This window comes from Calliopsis andreniformis, chromosome 1 (genome assembly GCF_051401765.1).
Source record: "Calliopsis andreniformis isolate RMS-2024a chromosome 1, iyCalAndr_principal, whole genome shotgun sequence".
Classification (NCBI taxonomy): Eukaryota; Metazoa; Arthropoda; class Insecta; order Hymenoptera; family Andrenidae; genus Calliopsis; species Calliopsis andreniformis.
In genome coordinates, this window is record NC_135062.1 from 2,982,677 (window position 1) to 3,004,521 (window position 21,845).

A 21,845-nucleotide genomic window follows, 5' to 3' on the forward strand; every position below is an offset into this window, starting at 1 on the left:
GGTGTGCACAACGAGTTTGGGATCGGATGACCCTTTTAATACACTGTGCCCTTTTTCTGGTGATTCCACAGATCCGGCTCGAAGGACCAAATATTTCGTCTACGCCGGTTACTTGGCGAAGTAAGTGGACTGTATGTGCTGATTTGCTTGAATTTCGCTCGAAATTCCTGCCGGACTCCGGGACAGAAGGAGCGGGAGACAACGAGCACAGTGACCAAAGACAAAGAAAGGAGGGTCTTTGAAATTACCTTGAGCACGATCACCAAATACTTTAGTTCATTTCTTGATCGAACTTTAGAAACGATACGTCCTTAATCTTCACTCAAATTACAGTTAAAAAAAAAGAAACAAAAGATTAACACTTGCGACAAAAGAAAAAACTGTGTAACAAAGCGATTGAGGCTACGATCCGATCGACAAGAGAGTTACGATTATTCGTTACGCAATGATCGTTAGAGAGAAGCGCGCTGCCGATCGGCGTTCGTTATCGCCTCGATGCGGCTATCGGGCATGCGCGTCGATCCGCCCACCGGTGGCCGCAGGGAGGGGGGTCTAGTCGCCGCGGCGACTCGCTAGCTTGAACCGCACGAAACAACCTACTCAGTCTAGTTAACGCTGCCTTTATAGTGCCGCGGTCGGCAATCAATTTTCTAAGATCGGTTTCCATTATACGCTATGACAAAAATAGAAAAGGGAATTTAAGCTTACGTGACAAGAACGGACGTAATTCAATGACAATACTTTAAGTGTGCGTTCTAAATCTGTGAATGCCGATTGACTGCATCAACTACTGGGCTGCTGCGGGTTGATCTCTGTCTTCTGCTGGGCTGCTGTAGGCTGCTTCCTGTCTTCTGCTGAGCTGCTGTGGATTACTCGCTGACGTCAATCGTGGCGTCAATTCTTGGCACTGATATCTTCAGATTTCTTTGTGAAGATAGCCACTATGTTATACACAAGTCCTCTGTACTGTCCACAGACTGTTCATAGCACATTACACTTTCACTCTGATCTCTGTAACACCACGTGTCACTAAAATCTGTTGGCTGTCTTCTATTCTGCTCTGTTGAACTGCGTCTGAATCGGTTGCTGCTCTAATCCGATCCAAATCCACGATGCTGACAGGACCTTGCTTAAAACCTTTTCCTAATCGAAATTGAACATCTGGCAAAAACTAACATCTGGTAAAACTAAATCTGACAAAAACTAAATTTGTCACGTACTGTGCGACTGCTGTAAATACCCTGCCATAAACATTACTTGCCCAAAACTCTAACAATCTAAATTGCAACGATATGATTTTCACAAAGTAAAGAAAGAAAAATAAATTTTATAAAATAATTCTATATTATCAAATTTTTTAATAAAAAAACATGTAAAGCATAAGTATTTGTTTTGTTCATTCTCACTTATCAACTCATTATTATTATTATTTGCACTTAAAAACTTTATTATTATATTTGTTATTTCTAACGGCGACCCTGTGTCAAACAATAAAACTGTTCGACACGTTCGGAACACCTGTGTGTTACTGTTGCGAAATTGCAGATATGTTATACTAGCATAGCTTGTACATCTTGCTCGTGTGTGACGTCATGTAGATGATTTTATCTTTACCTAAAAAAAATGATCTGAAGCCGTATCTATAATTATATAGGGTATTTCTAAACAGCACAGGATAAATTTAAAGGGTGATTTTAGAGACCAAAATAAAATGAAAATCAAAAATAACGATTTCGCGTTTAAAGCATCGTTTGCTAGTTGTAAGCATCTAACAATCTGGAAAAAAGCCCCAGAAATAAGCCCGCACGAAGGTCTCGGGCAGTGGTTACCCGAACAGCAGTATCGCACTGATACAAAGGAGAGGAAAGGCCACTCGTCGTCAAACAGCTAATCGGAAATTTTACGACACTCGACAAGGCCACAGAATCTAAAATTCAATCAAAATTTGTGAATATCATTGAATAACAATAATCTTGGCGATTTGTTGAAATCCATAGACCAACTCAAAACACTCACTAAGAAATAGAAAAGGTTAGTATGTCCACCTTCATGTAAACTGTCCGTTCACTTGACACATCCACACATCATGATTCTATCATCCACGAATATTGAAACACCATACGAGAGTATCGTTGACTAACACTAACCTGCCTACCCTTGACAATCTAGAGAGCAAGATAATCCACGCTCTATGAAATTTCGAAGTAGAAAAAATTCACACGCAAAAAAACTGCACACACTACTAGAAGTCTTGGCGTAGAATTTGAAGGAAAACCACGTACACAACGGGAATATCATAAGAAAAGGACAAAATTTGTAGAAAAATTGGGCATCTATCACAAATATTCGATGCGAAGGTCCATCCACAATCCAACCATCCACAATATCTGGTGTTGTTAGATACCTCATTCTTTTCCCAAAGGCACTTAGCTTTACTAAAAGCTTAAACTCAAAGTTCTTCAATGTTTGACATTGAAATTCCTGATTTTAATGATTTCTGTAAACAAAATTAAACTAATTACGTGACTTAAATCGTGCTTGGCGTTTACGCCTATTACCAAAAATTGATAGAGATAGAGGTATCTTCTTGATGTTTAAATAAACGAAATTTCAAATCAATTAACACGTGGATACATTTTAAAAACTAAAACATCATATCCTATTTCATGACTGTTAGGGAAATTTCGAAGAGGCAGCCTGAATGTATATTCGAACGCAGTCGATAAGACCGACGAACCGATGCCAGACCCGACTAGCGTGACGCCAGGCCCGGTCGTAAATTAACGGCGGACTCTTGAGGGGATAGTTTAAGAACAACGAGGACTTATCCAAGAAGGAAAAGGCATTCGAGCTGCACCCTCAAGATTGAGCAGACCTCGAGCTTAGCGTGCGAACCGTATCGAAATTGTGTTCGCGGAAATATTTTGTATCTCTTTACATTCTTGTCTTACAATGACGGAATGATATTCGTATTTTTAAATAACCAACTGCGAATATTCACTTTCTGGTTGCATAAAACAATGTTCAAAATTGGTTTACGACTGCCAACCGTAAAGTAAACGTTAACTACACGTAAATTCATTACGCGGTGTTGCATGATCGGCTATTCTCGGAAAAGCCCCTTCAAGCGTTGGCGAGTGATTAACAGCGAACGCATTATACAAAGTGAACAAGTCGAAGTCGTCGAAAAACGTGAACGGGTTCAAATGAATTTGACATTCATTTTCAAACGAGTCTACTCGGAAATTCTTTTTGGATCTTCATAAGCGATTGCCGTAGGCATCACATTCTTCTGAGCGTATTGTGAATTTACAGTGACCGTATAGGTAACCAAGTATCCCTCGAACGACGTACCCCGTACGTTGTTATGCACAAGGGCAATACACAGGTAATGCGTGACTTAGGTATCTGATGTCGTCTGAGTTTATGACACTATGGTGGTGATAAGGTTGTGACTAATGATTGTTAGACAAAATGTTTTGTACGACAAAAAGTACTATTTACTTAAGCAAACAGATCCGACGACTCGGAGAGAATACTAACACGTCGTGTTCTCTTTTTTGGAAAACGTATCTTTTCTCTACGTTCTTTGCTTTTATAACACTGGTACATCTTCTTTCCCACCCTGATTGGCTAACCCCACTCATAGAGTATTTCCAATCAGGGTTGGTCGTTTTCTCAAAACACCGCCCTCAGTTTCACTGTCTTCAGGACAGCTGGTTTATCGGTGGGGGTGTCTCTGCCGTGTAACTTTTCTTCGCCCCGGGATTTCCTTCAGGCAACTCGTTCAAAGCCCACTTAGTCAAAAGACGATGGGACCGTGCTGAGTGCCCTCTGGAAACCCCTAATTTATGACGCCCGCAGATTGCTATTGAGGACATCTTGACAAACTCTACTGGAACATACTTAAAAGAAACTCTGGGAATGTTTACTCAAAAATAGCTTCGTCGAAGAGAGAGTCATAAATTACGTTAGTCGTTTGCACGCTAGATAATTTACCTTTTTGGGCGTACGGCACGTCGCTATATTACCCCCTTACCAGTGCAAACGTTCCGTTGTATTACTTAACCTACTTATTCTAACCTAACTCTAAATCTAAATCTAAGTCTTACTCATACGTTATTTACAATATTTACAGAATTAGCTCTAAGTCGTTATCGACCAACTTGTAGTCGATCTGGGAACCTAACCCGTCTCCCCGAACGGGTACGTAAGGGTTCCTGTACGCAAATCGGTTTATCTGTGCTTGTACCTTCGTTGCTTATAGGAGGTACCTGCTCTTGCTCTTGCTCTTGACTCTTTTCGTGAAACAGATAGGCCGGTTTGAGTCTATCAATAGAAATTGTAACATCCCTGCCTCGCAACCGGACTACGAATGTCTTTTCATTCCGTGAGAGTACTTTAAATGGTCCTTCGTACGGATTTTGCAACGGACTTTTAACCGAATCGACCCGAACAAAAACATGGGAAGTTGTAGCTAAATCTTTAAATACAAATATCCGTTTTTGTCCGTGACGTGATCCATCTACTGGTCGCATGTCTCTAAAATGTGCACGGAGCTGCTGAATCAACTGAACCGGATCCCGGTTAAAATTCACTCCGTTTATAAACATTTCTGCCGGTAAACGCAAATTTTCACCGTACACTAACTCTGCGGTGGATGATTTTAAATCCTCCCTATAGGCTGTCCTTATACCTAACAGTACAATAGGAAGGGCGTCAGTCCACCGTTCATCATTATGGCATTTTATTGCCGCTTTGAATTGGCGATGAAAGCGTTCGACTAGGCCGTTCGCCGCCGGATGGTACGCGGTGGTTTTTAGGTGTCTTGACCCCAATAAAGAATTTACCTGTTTGAAAAGTTCTGACTCGAATTGTCTACCACGGTCAGTGGTAATTCGTACAGGTGTTCCGAAACGCGCGACCCAACCGGCAATGAACGTCCTAGCGACAGTCTCAGCTTCGATGTTTTCGATAGGAAATGCTTCGGGCCAGCGAGTGAAGCGATCGACACAGGTTAAACAGTACCTGTTGTTCCGGGACACCGGTAAAGGTCCTACCAGATCAATGTGCACGTGTTCAAACCTGTGCGACGGTGGCTCAAAATTTCCAATCGGGCTCGTTACATGCCTACTAATTTTCGCTTTCTGACACTCGAGACAACATCGGCTCCAATCGCGGCAATCTTTTTCGATAGACGGCCAGATAAATTTTTGTTTAATTAATCGGACTGTAGCTTTAACACCGGGATGAGATAATCCATGTATTGCGTTAAACACCTGTCGTCGAAACGGCTGTGTCACGAATGGACGTACGTTCCCAGTTGATACATCACAATATACGGGTGTGTTGCTGTCTAAAAAATGTACGCGCTTCAATTGTAATGAGGTGTCAGCTGCATTTAGAAAACTGTTTATCTCTTTATCACTTACTTGCGAACTAGCTAGTTCTTCGTAGTTCAATGGTGTCACTACAGTTTCTATTCGCGATAATGCGTCTGCTACCTCATTATCTTTCCCGCTAATGTGCTGTATGTCCGTTGTATATTGCCCTATCAAATCAAGATACCGAAATTGTCTCGGCGTGCATTTTTCTGGCTTTTGTCTAAACGCGTAAATTATTGGCTTGTGATCGGTATATACTGTAAATACGCGACCTTCTATTGCATGGCGAAAATACTTTATAGCAGAATATACAGCTAGTAACTCGCGATCGTACGCGCTATATTTTTGCTGTGCCGGCGACAAAGACTTTGTATAAAACGCTAATGGTTGCCACGCATCTCCTTCTCGTTGCGGTAACGTAGCACCTAACGCAAAATCGGACGCATCGACCATTATTGCGAGTCGAGCATCGCGCGATGGATGTGCCAATAATGCTGCATTTGCCAACGCGTTTTTCATTCTTTCTAGGGCCGTTTCGGCTTCAGTCGACCACGGAATCGGTGCTTTGCTTTTCGGCTTTTTACCTTTCAAAAACTGATTGAGCGGAGCCTGCAAAACAGCAGCGTCGGGTATGAACCTGCGATAAAAATTTATCATCCCAAGGAACCCTCGGAACTGTTTTACAGTTTTAGGCTTAGGAAATTCCACAATTGCCTTGACTTTGTCCGGCAGCGGTTCCGTACCCTCCGCGCTGACCCTATATCCTAAAAATTTTACTGCCTTTGTCGCAAAAACGCATTTCTTTAGGTTGCTTATAACACCGTACCGTTCCAGTTGCGAGAAAAGTTTGCGCAGGTGCTCCTTATGCTCGTTTTCGTCACAAGAAGCTACTAAGATATCGTCTAGATATGCATAACAAAAATCTAAACCTCGTAGCACCGTATCTATAAATCTTTGAAATGTTTGCGCCGCATTTCTCAACCCGAACGGCATTACAAGATATTCAAACAACCCAAACGGTGTCGTTACCGCAGTTTTCGGGATATCATTTGGATGGACGGGAATCTGATGATAAGCCCTTACTAAATCAATGGTTGAAAATACTGTCTTTCCAAATAACATCCGCGAAAAATCTTCAATGTGTGGTATCGGGTACCTATCCGGATTTGTACGGGCATTTAGAGCTCTATAATCTCCACAGGGCCTCCATCCGTTATCCTTCTTGACCACCATATGCAGGGCTGACGCCCACTGGCTCTTGGAAGGACGGATGTGTCCCAGATTTAAGAGGTTCTCAAATTCCGTTTTCGCAACTCTAAACAATTCCGGCGACAATCTGCGCGGTTTGCAGAATGCCGGTGGTCCAGGGGTAGTGTTTATGTGATGCACTACATCGTGTTTTACCTTTACGCTGTCGTTAATTGTTGGCCGCACTATTACCGGAAATTCCGCCAGCAATCGGTCGTAAGGCGAGTCTCCGACGATCGTCTTGACTGATCTGGTAGTGACGTCAGCAACCCTTCCGATGGAGGAAAGCGATGTTGTCTGGTCCAGTAGGCGTTTGTTCTTCAAATCCACCAGCAACCCATAGTGACTCAGGAAATCTGCTCCAATGATCGGCTTTGTCACATCTGCGATAACGAACTTCCACAAAAAAGCCCGTCGAAGCTCAAAATCCAGGTTGAAACTCCTGATGCCATATGTGTGGATCGTAGAACTATTGGCCGCAAATAACTCATACTTTGTCTTTGCGATCGGACCTTTTACACGCATTCGGGGATAAACGCATAGATCCGATCCGGTATCGACCAGAAATTCTTCCTTAGATACCTGGTCTGTGACAAATAAGCGGCTCGTCCGTGGACCGTCACTGATAGCTGCGTTCAGTGACGCGTCTCCCCGTTTCCCGCCACATAACTGCAGGGGGAACGGCACTTTGTAGACTTAGCACCAAAAACACGATGATACCAGCAGTGCTGTTTATTCGCTGGTGGCACTCCACGTTTGGCACTACGAGACCGAGATCGACGACGGAAGTTAGAGGCTGGTCGATTAGTTGAGCGTGACCTACTCAATTCCGCAATCTTCAACTCTAAGCTCTCCAGACGCTTGAGTAATACGTCCGTCACGGTGTCGGTTGACACACTCGCTACCTGAGCCTGCGCGGTCCCCTCATGGATTTGATCAGCAATTTCAGCTAACTTTGCCAGCGGAAGATCCGTTTGCGCGGTGACAATAGCGCGTGTCATCGCAGGTAACCGGCTTGACCATAGCGTTCGTAAGAAATAATCGGACACTGTCTGCCCGGCCAGATTCCTCATGTGCCGAAGAAATTGGGAAGGCGTCCGATCGCCGATCGGATCGGACGTCTTCCTGTTCCAGAAGTTGACGTATACGCTTCCCTTGTGACGTCGACAAACGCTGCACGAGCTCCCTTTTTAATGTCTCGTATTTCTCAGTCTCTGGTGGATCTGTGAAAATGTCCTGTACTTCCAGAGCGTACTTTGGTTCCAATTGTGACATGACATAATAAAATTTTGTCGTGTCCGCGGTGGCTCTATTGAGAGCAAACTGTGCCTCAATTTGGTGAAACCAGACCACTGGTTGCTCAGGCCAGAATGGAGGAACTCTGATTCCAACACGGTTCACTTCCGGTGTCATAGCACTGTCCACATTCGCTGAATCACCATGATTTGCACTAGCCATGTCACAAAGTCTAACTTTTACACGAGTGTTCTTACACTAAGTGTCTCTACACTAATCACATTCACCACTGTCAACGTATTATCACGTCGGGGTCACCAATTATGGTGGTGATAAGGTTGTGACTAATGATTGTTAGACAAAATGTTTTGTACGACAATAAGTACTATTTATTTAAGCAAACAGATCCGACGACTCGGAGAGAATACTAACACGTCGTGTTCTCTTTTTTGGAAAACGTATCTTTTCTCTACGTTCTTTGCTTTTATAACACTGGTACATCTTCTTTCCCATCCTGATTGGCTAACCCCACTCATAGAGTATTTCCAATCAGGGTTGGTCGTTTTCTCAAAACACCGCCCTCAGTTTCACTGTCTTCAGGACAGCTGGTTTATCGGTGGGGGTGTCTCTGCCGTGTAACTTTTCTTCGCCCCGGGATTTCCTTCAGGCAACTCGTTCAAGGCCCACTTAGTCAAAAGACGATAGGACCGTGCTGAGTGCCCTCTGGAAACCCCTAATTTATGACGCCCGCAGATTGCTATTGAGGACATCTTGACAAACTCTACTGGAACATACTTAAAAGAAACTCTGGGAATGTTTACTCAAAAATAGCTTCGTCGAAGAGAGAGTCATAAATTACGTTAGTCGTTTGCACGCTAGATAATTTACCTTTTTGGGCGTACGGCACGTCGCTATAACACAATTGAGACGACCAGCGAACATGTTTTGTATACTGGCGTCTGCCTAGCGTTGTGAATTGCGTAGCCTAAAGTTTTAACGGCAGTTCTCCGAAAATATCCTTGACCGAAAACGCAAAATCTTTAATCTGATTTTGAAACTGTATTCGAAAAAGACGTAAGAAATCCAAATTCGTCCGAGAGTTACCTCTGTGGTCACCAGAGAACCACAGCACGCTCAGGAGGTAATAATATGGTGTTACGTCCGTAAACGTCCGTAACGAAACTCTTGTTTCATAGACAGAAGAGAGGGAAAGTGTTGGAGAAAAGCCTGCACACGTGCGTTGCAGGACCGCCGAAAGATGCAAGCGGAGTCGCCTGGGTTCAGTGCAATAATCTTGACATTGACCAGAGCGAGCACTCAAGGCTTCTCAAAATCTTTGGGATGGATGGTACCCGGATGTTTTAAAAGGTCGAAGTGTCTCGATACTCTTAACAATAGAAGATGCCTGAACTTGGGTGAGCGCTTTGCATTCGGTGTTGCACTTGGACTTTCCCTCTCTCCTAAATTGCGCAAGGAATAACTCCCATATGTTTGACAAAGTCAGTCTTAGCTGAGATTTCACTGGTAACAGAACAGAAAAACCCCAACACGTTAGCTACTCCTCATCCCTGTAAAGTTCTTAGATGAACTGAGTAAAAAGAGAATCTAAAGAGTTTTCCCTATTGTGCCATGTGTAATAATTGTAATGAAGAAAAGGAAATAAATTTATTGCTACGACCAAACATTGGACTCTCGCACTCGAAACAATGGCAATTGCTTATTAAGGTTCAAACAGAATTTCGGAAACAATTCATCTGAAGATAAACGTCAAATTCAATTTAATATCATAAATTGATTATGAACATTGTTTTATGCAACCTGAAAGTGAATATTCACAATTCATTTTTGAAAAATACGAATATCATTTCGTCATGAAAAAGGATATGATGGTTTAGTTTTTAACATGTATCCACGCGTTAATTGATTTGAAATTCCGTTTATTTAAACATCAAGAAGATCTACTTCTATCAATTTTTTGTAATACTCGGTCAGGAAAGCAAAGACTGTTGGCAATTAGTGCAATAGGCGTAAACACCGAACGCAATTTAAGTCACGTAATTAGTTTAATTTTATTTACAGAAATCATTAAAACCAGGAATTTCAATGTCAAACATTGAAGAACTTTGAGTCTAAGTTTTTAGTAAAGCTAAGTATCTTTGGCAAAAGAGCGAGGTATCTAACAACACCAGGTATTGTGGATGGTCGTCGACGAGTTTTTCAAGAAGTTACAGTTAGTTTTTCGACGGACCTTCGCATCGAACATTCGTGATAGATGCCGAGTTTTTCTACAAATTTTGTCCTTTTCTTGCAATGTTCCCGTTGTGTGTGTGGTTTTCCTCCAAATTCTACGCCAAAACTTCTAGTAGTGTGTGCAGTTTTTTTTATCTGCCTAAGAGTAGGCAGGTACTCTACCGATTAGCAAACGGAATCTTATCTGATAATTAGAGTGCAAATGTTTACGCAAATTCCTATTTTTGTACATAAAATTAGGGAAATGGAACTTAATTAAAGACTTGCTTCATCCTTCAAATTTTATAGAATCTATTTATCTTTCCACATTTCTACAATTTTTACATTTTTTCATGTAATATAGATTCTGTCCTTTTTTGCACGTTGAAATTTTCCATAAATGCATAAAGATTCGCAATCTATTAATAATATTAAGTAGGAATTATATAGGGTACAATAAATATAAGTAGGAATATATGTTTAAAGTACATTATGGCACGTTAAACAATAATAATTCCTGCTTTGCTAACAACGTCCAACTGGTAAGTATAGTAACATTTTATATAAAATGCAACATAATAAAAATTACTAAAAAATAATAAAAGTTAGCGTTGCTGCCCAATTAAAATATTTACTTTTGTTTAACATTTTGAGGCAACAACGTCCTCAAGCCACGTACAATTCAACATAGCAGATATAAGCAAGAAGCTGACTATGCCAGTCTTTGACTATGCACAGAAATTGTATGAAAATACGGCATGTAGCATGAATTTAATAAATTTTAACCCGATTGCAAGATTTAGCAATAAAAATCTTTGAACTCAATTTTATCAATATTAGCCTAATGTGATTTATATCCCTGTTGTCCCGAACACTTTAGTTACAAGAAGAATTTGTGATAATGTAATATGTTTATACTGATTTGACATTCGTTACTTCATTTATCTCAATTGCTAAAGTTCTTGAACTTTACAATGATTGTAATATATAAAATATGTGTATGAAAGTGATAACATTTAAAAAGGTATTTTTGCCAAAATATGGATGTATACTTTACATCATACTACTTTTTATGACTGTTACTCAGAAATCATAATTTTTGAGTTACGCCACTTTTGAAGAGAGAGTGCGACGTGAATGCCACAGCTTCTATACATATAGTGTATAAACACTAGACTGCTAGTTTCTGTGTGAGGTGTCCCAACTTTTATGTACGAATTTGGCATATAAACTAATGCGCAACGAAAAGGTGCAAAAGAAACGCTAAAACTTGAACGTCCATTTAAATATGTATTTATGTTAAATATTAATATTTTATAACCTGGTAAAGTATTGGATGAAAATAATACTTATTGTTAATAATATAATTTTTTATTGTAAGAGAAATAAATTGGTTTTTATTGGAGTGCAAATAACAATACATGTATATACAACACAATAAAAATAATGTAAAACTTTGCAATTAATACAAATTATAATATTAACCTCAAATATTTTCATTGTTCTGAAGTTCATTATTCAGATCATTGACTTCCTTATGATGTTGAAACATGCAGACCTGCTGTAATCAGATATGTAATAAATACTGTTTGATACATTTGTATATATAACACATGTATAATATGTTAATAAAGATTATTATTGAAATTAGATGTATCTGTGGCACAATTTGACTTTTTGCAATCTGAGGTATAGAACATTTTTGAGCCTATGTTTATACGATGTTTTTTCTTTATTTTCACTCGTAGAATATACTGACACCGTTTGGCCGAAAAAATCTGGGACACCCTGTATAGAAGTCTGTAGCTGTGACGTATGCTATGACTCTATTTTTCCTTTAATAACTATGTATGCACATAACAGACACACATGAATGTCTATAAACCCTATGTTCAGTCCTTTAACAATTTTATATTCATACTCACCTATACGCATGTGTTAATAAAACATATGTTAGCACGCTTCTTTATCAACAAAAAATGATTGATAAATGCATGTGTAACCTTGTCCAGCGATACGACACTCAGAGCTCATTACGTGTTGTGCATGGAATTTATTTGAGTGTGGTTCAACGATTTGTGCACCTTTTACGAAGTAATGTTCATGATGTTATTAATTACGACAATTACGTATTACGAAAAATATAATTTCATTTCATTCAAACAAAAATAATGAGGCAAATAACAAAGGAAATACCATTTTCGTGGAAATATAATTCGTGTGTTAGAATATTTACGAAAGAAATAAAATATTCATAGATATGCAATTAAATGCGAAAAGAGTAAGCTAGTAAGTTGTAAATCTAAATACGTACGTATTAAACGATCCAAAGTGGAACAATAGAAACTTTACAATCGGACATGCTGAGGTTAAATTTGAAAATAATATGTCAACAATGAAAATACAAGGTATGTTCTACAATAACGCAATAAAAAAGAGTATTTTATTTTTCAAGAAAAAGTGAAATTTCAAATTTACTTAATTTTTTAATTTTTATACATCTAAGTAATAATCAGATATTTTCTGTATTTTACATTTTGTATCTTTGAAAGATGTTATAGGATTGCTCTTTCCATAGTTCTGTGTAAAAATATAAATATTTTTTTTTAGGTTTATATTAAATTAGCACAAAATGTAATACTAAATTATCAACACTTACAATGGGGAAAATTATACCAATGAGCTGGTTGAACCAAATATTGTTGATTTTAAGTATCTTAAGTGCAACATTGTCTTTAATCATACAAGAATGGGCAGGTCTTATATCGTTACCTCTTTATATTTCTATATTATGGGCTATATTTGTTACAATAATGTCAGTGTGGCTTAGTTGTTTTTTGTTCCAACTTGCATTAAAAGCAAACAGACCATTAAATATAAAATCTCTAAATGATTGGTTATATAGAAAGTTAACATTTAGTTTGAAATTACACAATTCAGAAGAAGAAACTAAATATAATGATAAATCTGCAAATAAGGTAACCATACATGAAAATACACATTCTATGAAAGTATTTATGGAAAAAAGAATAGATAATGTTCCAAACACAAAGAAACTGCGAAGAAGAATGATATCTAATACAAGGAGTAGTTCAAAAAGCAAAAAGTTAATTAGAATAAATGACATGGTGAAAGAAATAAACTTAAAATGTATAGATACATGGTATAAATCCATTAGTAGTGATAAATCATTTCCAGACGAAGCGCAAGAATTATTAAAAAAATTGCTAACCAAATTGTTTTATAAAACCAGTCTAATAGATAAAATGAAGCTTACTCACAAACTAGCTAACGTATTTTTATTACACTTAAAGGAATATCATAGGTATGAATTTATGTTTATATTTTTATCAAGTAATTTTTTAAAAAAACTGATAGCATTTTATTATAGGACATCATGCCGTATAGAAAAAGGAGCAGCAACAAGTATGGAAGAAGGATTTAAATATTTACATCCTGGTTCTCGTAATATACTAGTATTGGAGCATATGCTTCATCAAATAATTACTATTTTAGCAGAAGAATTTTTGCAATGGGAATTAACAAGTTCATTACCATGCAAGCTCTTACTTTCTATTTTAGCAAAACGATTACTATTAGTTATAGAAACAATAAGTTCTCCAGAGTGGCTATTTCAGACATTATTGGACTTATTACAACCTGCAACAACAGAAGCCATTAGAAATCAAAGTAACCAAAGGGAAAATATATCACGCACAAAAGTATGACATAATTTTATAAAATTTAATATTTACATAACTAATAAACTGTTATAAATTAATTAAATGATTACTTTAGAAGATTATCTCGGATGCATTGAGTGATGGGATTATACCTTCAACAGCTGCTATAATTCCACGATCACTACCAAAACCACAATCAGAATTATTTACAAAGACTTCAACCGAGGATCAAAGTATTTCATTATCTATAAATGATAAAAGACCTACCTTGCGTTTAGAAAATTTAGCTGTAGAACATAGAGGTCTTTGGGGTCAAAGTTTGTCTGAGGTGGATTCTGAAATGGATGAAGATAAAATATCTCCTGTATATGAAGAACCTACAGACTTTGCTACAACAATTGCTAGACTTAGAACTGTATTACAACAAAAATCAACCGTGAGCACACCTCTGTAAGTAGTAATATTCTTACTTTGTACCAACAATAAACAAACACCTCCAGTACATTTTTTCAGACATACTGGAAATGAGGAAAAATCTTACGTAGTGTACGAAGGTAATCAGTTTACAAATTTATTGATTCCTTGGACAGAGTTTCACACAGCTCCCGATGGTTCACAACAATTGCTTTATTGTATTCAATTTGACGATGTAGAACAACATGGAGTTGATCTATTTGAGACAACAACTGCTACTGTGAGAAGACAGTATCGCGACTTTGCTCAGTTACATGCTAGTCTGCAAGAGGTACAGTAAGAAACGAACTACTTAATGTATTTTTCGATAATGTAGTTTATTTTTTACTATAATACATAATTTATAGATACCAGAATTAGCGCCTATTATGAAAGACTTGGTATTACCAGAAGGCGGACGTATTGAATTAGAAAATTATTTAAAAATACTAACTACACGCTTAGCTAGTGAATGTCCACCACAACTACGACATTTTCTTCGTCCAAGCAGTAGTGCTGGCAAAAAAGCGGATATTATTGCTCCTCGTCTTGACAAATTTTTAGCCAAAACAGTAAGTGGTGTTTTCAATACTTTAAGAACAGTTGTTCCCGGGTTCGAGATTGAACAAGAAGAAGAAAACATTCCTTTACCTACATTAATGCCTTTGGCTGATATACCATGGAGATTCGTTGAAGATATTAAATCGGTAATTAATTCACAAATTTGTACACATATTCTGATATTACGTTTTATACTTCTTATAGTTTATGCCAAATTGAAAAATAAAATGTACTATCTTATGTTATAGAAAAGTTTAACAGTTGAATTACAACAATTGATAGCTGAAAGAACTGAATATTGTACTGTAGATACAGCTTATGAAGCTGTTGATTCAATAGAGGGTAGTAATGATTCTGCTTTATTAACCCATTGGTGGGAAATTGTGAAGGGTACTTATGAAGGTACATTTAACGTGTTATAATAATATATAAGTAATTTCATAGCATGTTGAATATGTCTTTGTATCTTTCTTTTTTTTAACAGAAGAAGTTGATGAATTAGACTCTAATCTGACATTAACATGCGTTGCCATAGATTTTATCTGTGAATTATTAGCAGCAATTGGAAGTAACAATACTTTACAACAAGAAGCAGTTATCAGATGGACAAAATTACTCATTGGAAATGTTACTGAATCTGTATTACAAGTAATGAATTACATAATTGATTTATTATTATGTATTACTATAATTATTACTTTTATGTCAAATTATTCATTTAATTTTACAGGTTGCTATTTGTCAGATTTTTGACTGCCTAAGTAACGTGTCGCTTCTCCACAATGTACAATACAAAACTTCTGATAAATCTTTAATACAATTACGAGAAAGACTGCTACAAGAATTATTAATAAAAATTCCAAGTGATATAAAATTAATACTTGGCGAAGATGATACACTAAATATTTTAAAGTATCTGCTTAGTTCTTATGAAATAAAGAAAATCAACAAAGATTTAAATCTACAAATATTAGATGTTGTAATATCACAATTACTTATTTCATGTAGAACAACGCATGGTAACATATCTTTTCAGTGATTATTCAGTCATTATTTTTTAAAAGATTTATTTTAAATGACACAATTACAATACGTATGTATGAATAGAATATACACTTGAAAACCATGAATTATCAAAATATATTTTAGTCAAGAAGGAATCAATGTGCCATATGTAGTAAATTTGTTTACAATTGAGAACACAGAACTACAAAATTTTTGAAACCATACTGTGTACCTGATTAAGTATTTATAATAAAATGCCAAACATCTTTTTCATTAAGAGATCATTACACTTAGAAATTAAGTGAAATGTATTGTGCATATTAAATGCTATTATGTATTTAACTGTATATTCATATTTAATATTTAAGTTTTGTACAAATGTTTATGAAAACTTATATTTCACAATCAATAAAACTTTATCAATATATGAAAATTAAATGTATGATCTAATACATATTTATTCTTATGAGTAATGACATCACTTTATGATTTCATTAATTTTCCTTCCCTTGTTCATTTTGACCTTTCTGTTTTTCTAATTGTGCTCTGAAATAAATAATTACATATATACATACAATACTTTCCTATATAATGCATTTGCTTACTTATTACGTTTTTTCTGGATAGATACAGAAGGTTACACACCTTTATAGGATACATCTTATACCACACAAGTCTGTATTTTACAAAACAATTTCATATGAATTACCTTAATTGCTGATTAAAATCGTCTTCTACGTCATCATCATCCCAATTATCTTCCCAAACACTAATATCTTCATTGTCCTCGTCCACGGCGGTCCAATCTATCAAGTCATTCAGCAAAATTGAGGTTAACTTATAACAAACACATTTAATACGTTAAAATAAATACTTGCTACTTTAAATTTATATACCTTCTGCAGGAAATTCTTCGAACTCATCATCCTCCTCTAATAAACCCAAATCAACTTTCACTTTATCGTTTTTATTATCTGTCATTTTAACACCTATCCGAATTCGCATATAACCAGCCAACTCGCAAAAGCAAACGTGTGTTCATCTGGAATGGGGAGGGGTAAAGGAAAACAATCACACGTCGCATTTCTACCAAAGAGTATTAGATACTCTTTGGTCGATTCTACCTCTCATAGGCTTGAAAAAGATTTTCTTACTAGCAATACATTGCATAAACCGCAAGATATTTTTTGTTCGAGTATTGTAATAAGCAATAGCCAATAAAATCTAGGCACAATTTACTTCGCAGCCCCTTCCACGATGGCTTCCTCACCCTGCAACGATACGCACCGTCTTATATTTCTATATCTATGGTCAGAATTAAATCTGGGATGCGAAGAATTGCGAATAAGCTTATGCCAACTTGCTAGAAACTTAGTTCTGGAAATCTCGCTCAGGAGCCGCCAATATCTAAATGCACGGTCGGCGGGCCGACTTGCATTAAAAGCAAACAGACCAATATACGTTCAAATAATTGTACATATTTGTATTATAAATTTATGATATAAATTGTATAAATACAAATAATTATTGTTATGAATAAATATTATTTATTGTAGTTACTAGCTAATTATACTACTTAATAATTATACGTTTCATAATACTCCGTATGTTAATATTTCGTATATTTTTTTGTTATCATACATATAGCTTAAATAGGTATTGACAAGTTAAGACAAGACAAGACGACATGACAAGTTACATTTAATTCGTAACTTGACAAGTTAGATTACAATATAATAAAGTTTGTCATGAAGTTGTGCCTTCTTCCCGCGATGAAATCTGAAAGATCCGAGATTTTAAAACTAGAGAGTAACGACTGATGTGTCGGGTCCAAGGGAGGCGGCTGTTTAATACGGCACCGATCTCTCAGGGAGCGCTGAAAATTGTATACGCTTTTTTACATAGGGCTCTTATGGAACCTTCCATATTCTATCTAATATTCCATCTATCTAATATTCTTTGCGCTTAATGACGTATAAACTGGTATATCGACATTCTATTTCAACTTAGATTCTACTTTAATTCTGTAGCTCAGCTGTTGTAAAATCAACAAATTTCTAATATTTTTAACTAATTTTTTATGAATAAATATAATATTCCTTACTCATTTGGTACAAGTGTATATAAATATTTTCTTTTTAATAAATTATTTGTATAAACATTAGTTTCTCAATTTTATAGTAATGAAAGAGTAATTGAATTATTTGAAATTTTTATTACTATAGCATTAAAAAACTAATGTTTGTACTTTCTACATTTCTATTCAGAAGAATAAACTGTAAGAATTAAATTGTATCGCTTTAATAATGTATTTCTTATTGTGAGCACCGACTAGATAATAATAGACATAACATCCTATGTATTTTTCTATCCCTGATTTTTAGGGTGCTATTATCGTTTTATTGTTACAGCCAATATTACCGGCGAAGTCTCAAAGCAGATTGCAACACTACGAGTTTTCGGAATTACAATTAAAATGGAGTAGGCAGGTTATATTAAGAGGGTACAGTAGTTACGTGACTTTTCGAGATTGCCAGGTCAGTATCAGCTATTACAGTTTTTGTTACAGGAATAGTATTACCCACAGACACGTGGCTGCCTGATGAACACAAGATAGAGCCATTTTATGATTTCGAATTCGGGAGGTAGCTTAGAAAATTTCCCCCTCTACTGCACACACTACTGTACGAGCTATGTGTACGTGAACTCGACGCTTCGCACCGACTTCGGGCATTTGTGGAAAGTAGAGAGAGTGCGAATATGAATCTTACTCTCTCGCTCTTGAAATGCCATATTCAACTGTTCAAATCCCTGCAAGCGGCACGAGCCACGCGCGATGTTTCTTTCCGATTGCTGAGATATTTTCAATGCTTCAATATAGCATTGAATCGTGCGAATGTAGTGGTATTTATCACACGACACATGTTATTTGTATAACTTTTACACGTGTCACATTCTAAGAAGATCATGAAAAACAAATTTCAACTTAAATAATTAAATATGTTAGCGTCAACGTATTTTAAGAGAGAGTTTGGGACGGTTAGCCGTATGAGAACGTGTTCTGAGGGATTTATGATAGGGTCTTAGCCTGCGTGTGGCGTGTGGCTGATTGAGGGTGCATAAGACTAAACAGTATATATATACATTTCAGGGGGTGATTTGAAACAACTTTTTCCTTAGCGAAAATGTAAGATGAGGCTTCGTTAACGAGTTATTAACGAAAAACACAGGCCAATGAGAGCACGAGTTTGCCGTCCGAGCGACTGCGGTAGCGTTGGATACGCGCTGGGCGCTACGGTTGTACTCCGAACAAGAAAGTCGGCATGCGTCGAAGGAAATAGTATTAGTATGAAAATATTTGCATAACGTATAAACGAAAAAGCAATGCAACAAAAGAAATGAACAGAGAATTGGAGAATTAACGTTGAAGATAGAAACGTTGAAAGTAGTCTGCGTTCGATTTAAAAAATAATAATCATTAATGAATTAAATGCAATTCATCTGTAGTTTGTAAATCTGTGTCACTGTACCGTTACTGGTCATCGACCGTCGAAATTGTTTATGGTAGGGTAGAATTTTTCCAAAGAAGCTCCTTGTACCCCCCACGTAGTTTAAGCACCTCAGACCTTTCTTGTTCGGACACTCCGAGATCATGTCTCCTTCGAAACCAAAGCAATAAAGCCATAAATTACCTAAACGCGTGCCCTAGCATAAACCATTTCGACGGTCGATGACCAGGATCGGTACAGTGACCCAGTGACACAGGTTTACAAACTACAGGTGAAGTTTGTTCTCCTCTTCCTTTATTTTTTGTTGTATTGCTTTTTCGTTTATACGTTATGCGAATAAGAAATTTACATATTCGTGGTTTTACGTTGCACGTAGTTTTCTTCGATTTTAAGTAATTATTCACTTCAACTGATAAACAAAAAAAGGACTCGGTGTTATTTATTATGTCGCTTTCAGTTTTCATACTAATGCTATTTTCTTCGATGTATGACGACTTTCTTGTTCGGAGTACAACCGTAGCATCTAGCGCGCGTACCCAACGCTACCGCGGTCGCTCGGGCGGCAAACTCGCGCTCTCATTGGCCGGTGTTTTTCGTTAATAACTTGTTAACGGAGCCTCATTTTACATTTTCACTAAGGAAAAAGTTGTTTCAAATCATCCCCTGAATCACCCATTTTAAGGAACTGCGACATTTTTGTTACACCCTGTATATCGAGAAATCGCCCAGGACTTCAAGACCGACCACCGCTTCCAAAGCGATCTTTTGGATTGTACAAATATTAAAGATTAAACGATAACATTATGTGAAATATCTCGTGCTAATGCGTATTTCTTAGTAACAATTAAAACAAATCTATACACAGACTGTAGTAGGATGTGTGGTACAACCGAGAAAGCATGTACGTATAAAATGATGACATTAGCACTGCTTATTTTTTCATATATGTATGAAGCCTGGGGATAGTCAAATACACATATATCAGACGCATCTTTAAATTCAATTTTCCCGAAAATTAAGTATGTTATACGAAGATTATATTCTTTACTTTCAGTTTCACCCAATCACCGTTTTCTCAATTGTACCACATACCCTGTCACATCATATATGTATATTGAGAAGTTAATAGTACTCTTAAAAGAAGGGTTTGGCTAATTGCAAGTAACACGTTTCAAGTTCGATACCTAGTCTAGAATGAACTGTTTCATTCTTTTTTTTAATATTTAAGGTGCATATAACAGTATTTTACAAACATTGTAATTTTTTTACACATTGTAATTTTTTTTGTATATACATGTAATATGTACATACTTATTTTAGAGAAAAATTCAAATATATTTTTTTAGATATGTATTTATGAATGAAAATTTGTTCAAAACAACTGCAGTATTTGTGAAATAATGCTATATGTAATCTAAATATTTTAAAAAGACAAAAAAGTTCTTTACATACTAGATATTGAACGCAAGATCTGTCATTTAGAATGCTATTATTAATTTTCAAAGGTATGTATATAGACTTGCTTTGATTGTTTATAAAAAATATGCATAAAGATATTCAACAAAACGTCATCACTTCTAGACTCATCCCTAAAAATTTCATAAAAATGTCTGAGGATCTCACTCATAGTTTTCATCTGTAACGAAAACTGCAACAGCAGATAGCGACCTTCCAATCTCGAAAAATCATATGTCTAACTCTACCTCCTTAATGAAAATGTTTAACTTTCAGAAAACATATTGAATTGATTAAATATGAAATATGTATATTTTAGGAATTATACTTTCGCAAAATGTATTTACAGTTTAATTAAGATGTTGATAATATTCAATCTGTAATTATTTTCTTATAATTTATCTTAGTTTAAAGAAGCAATAAAAACAGTACATAGATGTCTAGAGAAAAACTATGTATTTATAATTACTAATTACAAAATAAAATACTTTCCCACCATTATATTTAATTATTACAGAAATAGATACACAAAAGCTACTTGCAGTTTCATGTGAATTGCGAGGGTCGGTAGCGTTCAGTAGCGTCTAGCTACTGTCAGGCATTTTGAATGATTATCTTTTACCCAGTGTGACGTCACACTTGGTTAGTTATCTTTACTTAGCCGAGTTCATGGATTTTCTGTACAAACACTTTATACAGGGTGTAACAAAAATGTCGCAGTTCCTTAAAAGGGGTGATTCAGGGGGTGATTTGAAACAACTTTTTCCTTAGCGAAAATGTAAGATGAGGCTTCGTTAACGAGTTATTAATGAAAAACACCGGCCAATGAGAGCGCGAGTTTGCCGTCCGAGCGACTGCGGTAGCGTTGGGTACGCGCTGGGTGCTACGGTTGTACTCCGAACAAGAAAATCGGCATGCGTCGAAGGAAATAGCATTAGTATGAAAATATTTGCATAACGTATAAACGAAAAAGCAATGCAACAAAAGAAATGAACTGAGAATTGGAGAATTAACGTTGAAGATAGAAATGTTGAAAGTAGTCTGCGTTAGATTTAAAAAATAATAATCATTAATGAATTAAA

General features: G+C 36.6%; 3 protein-coding genes across 6 annotated transcripts; 1 reads left to right on the forward strand and 2 right to left on the reverse strand.

Moving 5' to 3' along the window:
• Positions 1-7,267: 7,267 nt before the first annotated feature.
• Positions 7,268-8,090, reverse strand: LOC143182645 (uncharacterized). Its single transcript, XM_076383802.1, has 2 exons — positions 7,587-8,090; positions 7,268-7,543 (listed from the first exon to the last, which is right to left on the reverse strand). Exons 1-2 carry the CDS (start codon positions 8,088-8,090, stop codon positions 7,268-7,270), a joined length of 780 nt encoding a protein of 259 aa, XP_076239917.1.
• A 3,915-nt stretch (positions 8,091-12,005) lies between these two features.
• Positions 12,006-15,854, forward strand: LOC143178460 (uncharacterized). Of its 3 annotated transcripts, none has more exons than XM_076377178.1 (9): positions 12,006-12,505; positions 12,708-13,422; positions 13,489-13,819; positions 13,896-14,230; positions 14,294-14,525; positions 14,602-14,940; positions 15,043-15,196; positions 15,330-15,442; positions 15,525-15,854. In XM_076377178.1, the coding sequence occupies exons 2-9, from the start codon at positions 12,758-12,760 to the stop codon at positions 15,831-15,833; spliced, it is 2,478 nt and encodes an 825-aa protein (XP_076233293.1). In that variant the 5' UTR covers positions 12,006-12,505; positions 12,708-12,757; the 3' UTR covers positions 15,834-15,854. The 3 variants fall into 3 exon arrangements, with proteins under 3 accessions (XP_076233293.1, XP_076233287.1, XP_076233281.1); XM_076377172.1 differs by having other exon boundaries at positions 12,010-12,505; positions 13,899-14,230; positions 15,279-15,442; XM_076377166.1 differs by having other exon boundaries at positions 12,011-12,505; positions 15,279-15,442.
• A 354-nt stretch (positions 15,855-16,208) lies between these two features.
• Positions 16,209-17,095, reverse strand: Sem1 (Suppressor of exocyst mutations 1). Of its 2 annotated transcripts, XM_076377190.1 has the most exons (4): positions 16,954-17,095; positions 16,696-16,841; positions 16,509-16,605; positions 16,209-16,345 (listed from the first exon to the last, which is right to left on the reverse strand). In XM_076377190.1, exons 2-4 carry the CDS (start codon positions 16,802-16,804, stop codon positions 16,294-16,296), a joined length of 258 nt encoding a protein of 85 aa, XP_076233305.1. In that variant the 5' UTR covers positions 16,805-16,841; positions 16,954-17,095; the 3' UTR covers positions 16,209-16,293. The 2 variants fall into 2 exon arrangements, 1 of the variants encoding a protein (XP_076233305.1); XR_013001797.1 differs by having other exon boundaries at positions 16,211-16,345; positions 16,445-16,605; positions 16,696-17,059.
• Positions 17,096-21,845: the final 4,750 nt, after the last annotated feature.